The sequence below is a fragment of the Lactuca sativa genome, chromosome 3 (assembly GCF_002870075.4).
Source record: "Lactuca sativa cultivar Salinas chromosome 3, Lsat_Salinas_v11, whole genome shotgun sequence".
Lineage (NCBI taxonomy): Eukaryota > Viridiplantae > Streptophyta > Magnoliopsida > Asterales > Asteraceae > Lactuca > Lactuca sativa.
In genome coordinates this window covers 33,944,601-33,955,103 of record NC_056625.2, presented here as the reverse complement: position 1 = coordinate 33,955,103, position 10,503 = coordinate 33,944,601, and the positions used below count along the sequence as shown (strand labels likewise).

The 10,503-nt window shown below is 33.4% G+C and overlaps 1 protein-coding gene across 3 annotated transcripts; it reads left to right on the top strand.

Moving 5' to 3' along the window:
- The first annotated feature begins 1,471 nt into the window (after window positions 1-1,471).
- LOC111917136 (mitochondrial inner membrane protein OXA1) lies at window positions 1,472-4,613 on the top strand. 3 transcript variants are annotated; one of them, XM_042900041.1, is made up of 9 exons: window positions 1,472-1,966; window positions 2,390-2,462; window positions 2,672-2,719; window positions 3,107-3,165; window positions 3,278-3,353; window positions 3,466-3,597; window positions 3,692-3,787; window positions 3,989-4,043; window positions 4,147-4,613. In XM_042900041.1, exons 1-9 carry the CDS (start codon window positions 1,575-1,577, stop codon window positions 4,416-4,418), a joined length of 1,203 nt encoding a protein of 400 aa, XP_042755975.1. In that variant the 5' UTR covers window positions 1,472-1,574; the 3' UTR covers window positions 4,419-4,613. The 3 variants fall into 3 exon arrangements, with proteins under 3 accessions (XP_042755975.1, XP_023768562.1, XP_023768563.1); XM_023912794.2 differs by having other exon boundaries at window positions 2,390-2,480; XM_023912795.2 differs by lacking the exon at window positions 3,692-3,787 and having other exon boundaries at window positions 2,390-2,480.
- Window positions 4,614-10,503: the final 5,890 nt, after the last annotated feature.

The following is a 10,503-nucleotide window of genomic DNA, read 5'->3' as shown; positions in this document are numbered from 1 at the left end:
GAAACTGAGTGGGTCAAGTTGGAAAATCTTATGAGTACATAGGGTTTTCAATCCCATAATGTTAATATATATATATATATATATATATATATATATCTGTGTGTGTGTGTGCAAAATCATTAACACAAATACATCTCCTATAAGCAATCTACTCCATCTCGTCGATCCTTACATATTGATCCTTTATAACGACCTAGTCCATACTCTCGGATTCAGAAATAAATGACTATACCTAATCCATACTCTTGGATCAGGAATGAATAACTAATTCATACTTTCGGATTCAGAAATAAATGACTATATACCTAATCCATACTCTCAGATCAAGAATGAATACTAATATCATAAATGACACGATTTTTATATTCATAACTTAAATTATAAGACTGTGTTTTACATGCCACAACTAGCTTATTTTTTAAGCTTTTTTATGTTGTCGTGTTTGGTAAGCCAAAAAGTAGCTTATAAGTCAGCTTTTTGAAAAGCTACTTAGACTAGGGGTGTTCACGGGGCGGTTCGGTTCGGATAGTAATAAAATTGTGAACTGTGACCACGGGGCGGGTACTTCATACGCACTAACCGAAACCGAACCGTATTGACAAAAAAATCGAACCAAACCGAACCGTATAAAAGCGGGTAACCACAGTTCGGTTCACGGGTACCCGGTAAAATATAAAAAATTAAATTCAATTGAAACTAAAAACTCCATTTTACTTATCTCTTTCTTAAAATTAGTAAGTCAAAGAGTTAAAAAAAACATAATGAAGTTCAAATATCATATATTATAATTTGTATAATAAATACAATAATAAAAACAAAAAAATCAAATGAATTTAGAATTATAAAATTGGATTTGTCGATATGGATTTTTGTTTAGGTTATTACACTCATAGATCAATCGAAACAATACTAATGAAATAATACTTTTTTTTTTAACTTTATATATATATATATATATATATATATATATATATATATATATATATATATATATATATATATATATATATATATATATATATATATATATATAATCAAACGGTCTGGTTCGGGTATTTGCGGATACCTAAATATAAAAACCAAAAACCGACCCGTTGATATCCAGTTTTTTCGGTTTTTTTTTGTTACGGTTTTTTTTCGGTTTCAGTTTTTTCGGTTTCGGATTGGCCGGTTCGGCTCGGTTTTTCAGTTTTTTTGCACACCCCTAACTTAGACTAGCATTTTAGGAGATTTTTTAAAATTTTCAAATACACTCCTTAATTAATTATAGAAACACATACTCCTACATGTCTTTTTATATAATTTTATATATTTCAGTCAGCTTTTCAGCTAGTTTTACAAACTTTATTTTTTATCAATTAGTTTTTAATTTATCAGCTAGCTTTTTAGCAAGTCAGCCTAACATAGCCTGTCATACAAAACGATATAATAACTTTGCAATAATTTTCAATAATTTTCGTAGCATAAGGCCTTTTCATGAAGCTTATAATTATAAACGACCTTTGTGCTTCAATAATTTTCATGCATATTTCTCGTAAATTTCTGTAAATCTCGATCAAGAGGAAATTCAATCGATGGCTTACAGGCGTAGTCTCATTACAAGGGCAAGACTTTTGGCTCAACAACGATTTGCCCCTTCGTTTTCGTATGCTCATTACGAAGATGATCGTAAAAATCCACATACGGACGAAAAAGTAAAGGGTTTTCTCCAAAGTCGATCATATGGTTTCCTCGGTAACAACACGAACAGTTCGCTAGGGTTTGGCGGAGGCGGTGGCGCTGTGAGTTTTCGAGATCCGAGATGGTCTAAGTTTCTTCATGCACCGTTGACGACAAGTGGGTTCTTGTTAACTAGAAATATATCCACCACGAGTGAAGTTGCTGTTGCTGCTGCGGAATCTTGGCCACCAGTTGCAGTTTTGCAGCATGCCATTGATGGGATTCATAACTTTACGGGACTAAATTGGTAATGAGATACATACATTTGTTTGACTCTGTTAAGGCTACTGCGATCATACTTTGCATCGTGATCTGTTTTTAGTTTATGATTTGAGGTAAAAGTCACTTAGTTTTGGATAGTGGACTTAAAATCCATACATAGCTTGCTATTGCTGTGAACTGGATCAAACAAACTAGAATCAATATACCTTCTAATGTGCGCCTTTATGGTGTATAAGTATTCAAACACCATGTTATACTCTGTTCTGACATAATTAATAGGTTTTAATGACAGAGGCATCTGCTGACTGGTAGTTTGTATGTCATGACTCATGTATAAGTTATAGCAATGAATTGTCAATGGCTAGTTGAAGTTGTTACAGTTCCATGATCGATCATGTTATGTGGTATTATACTTCCGATGCATTAATTCATTTTCTGTCACTTTCAGGTGGGCAAGCATAGTAATAGCAACTGTTGCTATTAGAACCTTGTTGGCTCCCATCACGATTAATCAGCACAAGGTTGCCTCAAAGTTAACTGTGAGCTCTACTCATTTTCTTAACATATTTATTAGCTCATACATTTGGAGTTGAAAGCCAATATATGTAAAACATCAGTCAACTTCTATCCCCATCTCTCTCTGGATGTGTATCCTGAGTCCTGAGTATAAGTAGTATATTGAGTTATCTTGTTCAGAGGTAGCATTGATCTGTTGACATTTTGCATACAGATTTTGGGGCCAGAATTGGAGCAGATTCAGCAAAAGATGCAAGATAAGGTATGTCCATCATCAAACTTCTTCTGTCATTTGTCATGTTACATGTTACACAGATGAAAAGTTCATCTTTATATATGCTGGTGCACTATGTATAAAGAGCCACCTTTGTCTAAATTATAATATATTGTTTCAAAACGGAAGTTAAAGCTATTGAATAACATGCTTGTGGATCAATATCCTTTGATGCTACCACATAACTTTTGGTCTCGAATAATTAACTATTAATGCAAACAGAAGGCTGGGGGACTTAATTAATCCATGCATGTGCAGTGCTCTTAATCACTTAATGTTTGTTTATTGAGTTAGACATGCTTATCCTTTTAAGAAGGTGAAACTCTTTGGTCCTTGCTTAATTTTATTATTAAAAATTATTAATAAACTTTTCAGAGCATGAGTCCAATGGCTGTAGCTGAAGTTGAGGCACAAAAGAAGAGAGTGTATATGGAGTAAGTACTTAATTTCTCTTGTTCCTTAGTGTGAGCTTCTGCTTGACATGATGTTAAGCCTTTGTTTTTGCATGATAATAATGTAATAACTGGAACTGAATATTTGTGGCAGGTATTCTGCTGCTATGTATACTCAATTGACCAGGCTTTTCATCCAAGCCCCTGTCTTTGTCAGCTTTTTCCTTGCTGTAAGTCAAATATTTTATATCCCAAAATGGCAGCTTCAATCTTTTAATAATAATAATAATAATAATAATAATAATAATAATAATAATAATAATACATTTTTGGAATGTGCAGATTGAGAAGATGGTGGAAAAGGTTCCATCTTTTCAAACTGGTGGGGCATCTTGGTTCATCGACCTTACCACAGCTGATGCTTTCTATATTCTTCCTTTATTGGCTGCCATTTCATGCTGGATAACTATCGAGGTGAAAAAAACATGGTTGTTGATTGTTTCAGTTGCCATGTCACCTTTTGGATTCCTTTGTCCTTATTGTATATATATGTTGTTGTGCTCCTCAGTTTACCATGCAGGAAGGTAAGCGTGGTGGTGTCTGGAAAAACATTGCAAGGGGTGGTGCTGCTCTTACACTTCCTCTTACAGCAAGTTTCCCAAACGTATCTATCACGTCACAACTCTTTTTCTTAATTATGAAAATTAATTCCAACCTTCTCACTTGTCGAAACTTTTCAGTTACCTAAATAAATATGGCTGAGAATGATTTAGAAGTACTGGCTTTGTAGGAATGAAACAGAGGAAGTTGTATCTTTATTGATTTCCAAAATTACGTATTAAACACTCCATTCATATTTTTGCAGGCTCTCTTCTGTTATTGGATCACCTCCAACTTGTTCTCCTTTTTATTCGGACTCAGTAAGTTACTCCACTACTTAGATATAAATGGTTAATTAATATTATATTTAATTTTATACTAGTTTTTGATCGGATAATTTTCTTCCTGCTGTTCTTGATTCAGCAATAAAGAAACCCTCTGTGAAGAAGTTTCTGAATATACCCATAATAGTGCCTCCACCGCCATCTCCTGCCACCCAATCTAAGCGCACAATCACCACCGCGAACCACAGTGTAACTTGCTCATCACTTCCATGTCAGAAGACGACTTCAGAAGAACAAAAATCTACAACTCAAAGACTATCATCATCATTACTCCTCAACCATAGGATCAACAATCTAGAGAAACAACTCAAGGGAAGAAACAAGATCAAGAGGAAGAAGAGTTGCCGCTAAGTTTATTGTTTTGACTTTTCATCTACCAAATGTTGCCTTTTTTTTTTTTTTTAACACTATATCAGTGTATTTTGCTATATTTGTAATTTATTAAATTTTCCTGCCGTCTTTGTTTAGGGCTTCATATATTCACCGGGGGACATATTCAAGTAAGATTGATGAAACCGATATTTTATTTGGTATTATTGGATCAAACTAGTGCAAAGACTTTTTCTGAACCGATCGCATCCAACCAAATATATAAAAAAATTCAACTCGTTTGTATTTAACTTACAACACTTTTTAGAATAAACAAAACAAAAAAGTCAAAAAGAATGTTCTTTGTATATAAAAATGTTATGAAATTGTCTTATATCGTTATATATATAAAGAATCCTGAAACAGCTGGATTGATGTATAGATCATTGTGGACAAACAAAAAGTAATATAAAAGATTTAAGGTCAATATTTGTGTATCATCCACTGATCTACATAGTCATATTTAAAGAAAAAAAATGCATGATTTTATTAAAGAAGCTTTTGCTCACCCTCTCTTTCTACCATGCAATTCTTAGAGCATCTCAGGACTACGGTGCATACCATTTCACTAGAGTTTAAAGAACTATCACGTCATCATTGTACAATCTAATACAACTTTCTCTTAAAGATTCTTTAATATATGTAACCTTACAAAGTTTAAAGAATTAACACATCAATATTTTATATTTAATGATTTTATATTTAATATAGAGTAATTTATCTCGTAACGGTGCCAAAAGACACATTGAGTATTATTTTCAAAATTAATTCGGATGGTCCCTTCAATCTTAAAAAGTTGCACGGTTATTCCCTAACAATATAAAATAACGTTAATGCCCTTTTCAATTATTTTTAATGTCTCTGATTCATTTTAAATATAACAAAATATTTTAATTTAATTTGTTTATTATTATTAATTTTTTTTAAAAAAGGCAATGGGCCCCACCACTTACACCCACCCCTTTTGAATTAATACTCTCTCTTCTTAAAATCGTAAAACCTAAAGACCATTTTTCTCTTCACTCCATTAGAAACCACCGATCACCACCTCTCCATCGGAAACCACCGTTCACCGTCGTTGGCTACCACTGCCCACCATCGACTACCACCGGAAGCCACCACTTTTCTTTCCTCTTCTCTCATAGATGACTAACAACATCACCGAATTCGCTAAAACCTTAATCGTCGACGAGCAACACTATTACCAAATCTGTTAAGTCGTCGTCAGTAATGTGGAACACTGGAACGTAGCACCTGTATTTTCTCCCTCTCTTCATCTAATTTATGTCCATCTACTCACCATATCTACATAACTACCACCTCATATCTATTTTCAGGCAACTTTAGGGTATGAATGAAAATCGGTGATTTCAAGTGCTTTTATCATGGTACTAGGGTTTCAAGTGATGATCAAGGAAGATATGCTCAATTGCTAGGGTTTCAGCAGAGGGTGGTTGTTCGAAACCTAGGTGGGTGATGATGGTGTTGTTACAGAGGGTGGTTATTTAGAGATAGGTGATGCTCCAATGATGGTGTTATCTAACTTGTAGATTTGTAGCCTCCACATCTACAACGAAAGTGGTGCTATTTTTCAGAAAAAAACATGTGATGCTACTCGTCAGGCATGAATAGAGGAAGGGAAATGAGGTGGTGGTTAAGAAGGGTTGCTGGTGTGGTGCAAATTTGCGGTGATGGTGGTTATTTTTGTCAAAAATAATTTTGATAGCTTTGCAACCAAATTAGTATATGTGGTGTTATGTATTAACAAAAGATTTTTAGATGAAGAGTTGTGAATAGTTTTAAGATGTTGGAATATGTTGAAGATCTTAAAGATAGAAACACTAACTGTGACATCCTCTAATTTCCAGAACCAATTAAAACTTTTATTTATGCTTTTAAAATCATTTATCGTTGTTGCGAAAGATCCCAATATATTCAAACATTTTGAGTGTAAGTGATTGCCTCAAATATTGAAACCCTAAAGATGTTATAATCAATACAGACACATAAGTTACAACGTAAATACCTAATCGTCCTGAACACCATGACAGACTTTCCCTTTATCACTCAACATCCAAATCAAGTTCCAATGGCTTAGGTCTTGATACTTGTGATGCATACAAACTGAGTGGGTCAGGTTGGGAAACCTGGTGAGATACATAAGGATTTCAATCTTATATTAATATTATGATAATATTCCTTAATTATCAACCCTGCAAAACCAATTGTTACTAAATAATATAGATATAAATTATGTGACATCCCCAATTTCACGGCCAGAAAAGACCTATTTGTTTATGTTTTATTTAAAATCAGAGTATCCTTTTGAAGAATAGTATTGCGGAATTTGTTCCAAAAAATATGACAAAGATAATATCAAAATATTTCTGAATAAATGTATTTTAATTATATTAAAAATGTTGGGATGTTATCGTCAATACAATACATAAGCATAAACGGAAAATAACATAGGCATTACAACATCTATTATTCTATTAGCTAATAATCCATAATTCCCTCATTTGTTCATCACACCAGTGCTCTTGTGCCACTATCTGTAATACAAGAAACTGAGTAGGTCAGGCTTGGGAGCCTGGTGAGCACATAGAGTTTTCAACCCACATTAATTAAGTTCTTTAATTTCATCAAATCATTCAACCTGATTACCCGTTCCCGTTATCCTCACTTTCTGTCTCTAAAGCATCTAATTTAAGGAACCTAGTCGAAGAATTATCTTCGAGATTGACAATAATGCTTAAGAGATTCCTCGACAATATATGTCAGTAAGGCAACCATGAGGGGGATGGAGTACACCTGGTGAACACGTCGTTCACAAACACCTACAGGTTGCGAGCCTGCTAGCGTTCCACTGGACTGTCTAGAATAGTCCATAATTGTCATTTATACTCTGCTAGATGACTGGATCAGCTTTAACATCAAGGCCTATTATCACTTATTTCATCTTTCATCATCTATATCATCTACCCATCTTTACCCAACATAATTATAGTTACAAAATACATATACAATTTAAATCGAGTAAAACATGTATAAATCGTTCATCTAGCATAGATATCAGAAAATAGATAATAGGCACATATAGCAAGTAATTTATATTAAATACTTCATATTTATGTGTAAGATGAAGGTAACTATACACTCACTTGGTAAAGTGACAACTCGAAATTCGGGCAGCGCTTTGCTTCTAATAATTGTCTTTTCCTTTGACGAAACCTAATATTATTATCACTAAGTTCTAGTCAAATATTTATTGCGACTAATTATTAGTATATATTTATCATTAACTCAAAGTCTAATTTCATGATCTATCATGTAAGTAACAACCATGTAGGATCATATTGGAGGTAGGGTTCGTTTGGTATATGAAGTATACTGTTTGGAAATCTCACTATAAATACCTCACTAAATAACAGCCTAGACATCATCCCTGTAAGTAGATCAATCAGTATAACGACTTGAAATCACCGATAAATCTTATTTGTAGGTTCATAATAACAATAATGAACTTAAACATAAGTTATACTTAAAGTATGGTAAGCATAACTAACTTACAATGGGGATTAGTGAGGAACCGGACTCTGTGTGGGCAGAACTTCTGAGTCGAAAGCTCTTCTTCTCGGGGCCTTCTGGCGCTACGAGACTCGCTCCGAACACCTAGGAGGTGCTAATGAAAGGCTTAGAAGGTTTGGGGGTGTTTGAGAGAGAATGGGTTGAAGAGGTGTGGAGAAATGAGTGAAAAACGAGCTCTATTTATAGGCTGCTCAGTGCCTAGTATGTTGGGCGTACTCAACATTACACAGGGCGTAATGGGTAAAACAGCAACACACTGGGCGTAATTTGCCATGTGTCGCAATCCTGTTCCAAGCTGTGGGGAGGAAGTAGTGGCCCAGATCCTGCCACGTGGCACTTCGAGGTTTAATCCAAAAATTAATTATCTGCTAAAACCCATAACTTTTGCATACGAGCTCCGCTTTTGACGTTCTTTATATCTACGCGTAGGTAGCGACGTGATCTACAACTTTCGTTTAGACTCCGTCGGCTAATTTTGACTTTATTTTTAAAGCTATAGAGTAAATTACACGAATGGTCCCTATGGTTTAGGGTAATTTGCGCGTTTGTTCCCTAACCTATTTTTTTTAACTCGGAAGGTCCGTACTATTTGTTTTCGTTACGCGCTTGGTCCCTGTCTTACCTAAAAAGACTATTTTGTCCTTGATTTTTTAATTTATTAAATAAACACACCCCAACCTCACCCTCTCATCTTATCTTACCTACCCACCATTTTTTCATATTCATATAATAGTCTTTTGAACAAATTACACGAATGATCCTTTAGCTTTACAATTTTTCCCTGAGTTGGTCCTTACGGAACTTTTTTCCCTGAAATGGTCCTCAAGGAGAAAACCTTGCACATGAAAGGCCCCTGTGACTAACTATGTTAACAAATTTAGTTAAGTTTTATTAAAGTATCTTTGAATTTCATCGAGTATGAATGTCCCAATTGAGAGCTAACCAATTGGAATTTGCATCGTTCCAAAATTAGTATATTTATGACATCGAAGGTTGGTATTACTAAAAATATCACGAAACATTTCTTTAAAATCATCTATTATATCTTTAATACTATTTTAGTTTGTCTTGCACAACCAAATGAATGATGTGTCAAATACATTAGTTATGAAAAAATATTGTCGCAAACCGTTTTATATTTATATTTTATTTGTCCAGATGTAACAATATTAATGTATTATTTGACGTATCATCAAAATATATATATATATATATATATATATATATATATATATATATATATATATATATATATATATATATATATATATATATATATATGGAAATCCTTTGCTTTGTATATTTACCCAATAAAACGTAATGCAATTCAAACATAATCATCGGTTTCATTATTTCTTACGTTTGTGAATTTTACCAATGAGTCGAAATATAAAGGTATGACTATGGTGAACCATATGAAACCGAGAAAACGTTTCATGTTAATCCCACATGTTAATTGCATTGTGTGTAAGGGTCGAACGAGATTGAAGATTCTCTTGGATGAGCTTAATTTGTCAATTGTTGGTTGATGAAGCTGTTAAAAATTTTGTCATCATTTCTGCAACCCAAACTTTGATCATACATCCAAATGGTGTCTTTATTCGACATTGGTGTTTTTCCACATCTAGACCGATTCCACCTCCTTGCAATATAAATTTGAATGGAAACTTAATGTCTGGGACGGACGCATGAATACATAGCAGGTGTTGTCGGGTTGAAGAATGTGTTGTCAGTGCAGGTAAAATAGATAAAAAAAAATAACCAAAAAAATAAATTTGTTTCAACTGCATACAGGAAAATTAGGTGTTGCCGGTGCCACAGCTGGATACCAAGCAAAACCGTCCCTGCTTAATGTGGTCTTTCCATCTTCTTTTAAGAAGTTACCGCATTTCTTGCACCAGGCTTTTCATAGATCACTTGACATTTTACATAAGTTATAATGTTATCAAATTACGTGTTCAGTTGTAGCAAAAACTTTGACAACCATTACTTTGGTTGAATAAGCTTAACACCAATACAAAATTAAAATTAGTCGACCATATTTGAATGTCATTGCTTGTAAAGAGAACTAAAAAAACTCCAGAAAATAACATTCGGGATTGCGTTTTGAGAAATTGTGGGCGTTTTTAAATGATGTGATAAAAATAACACAACCCGATACATATTCATATTAACAAACTAGACAAATACCCGCACGTTGCGTATAATACAACAATATATTTGAAATCTTTACGAATATATTTTTTAAATATATCAATTACGTTGTTGTTAGCTCTTATATGATAAATTTTTATAATAAGTTGGTATAAACATTGTTTGTTTTGCTTTATATGCTAATATAGACATATAGTTACTCATAAATAAAATTAAATATAACATATGGTCTAATAATATTTATAGTTGTTATGATTATTTAACTTTAAAAATTTATTTGCTTAAGATTTTAATTTTTATTATTGTAATTATTTAAAACATC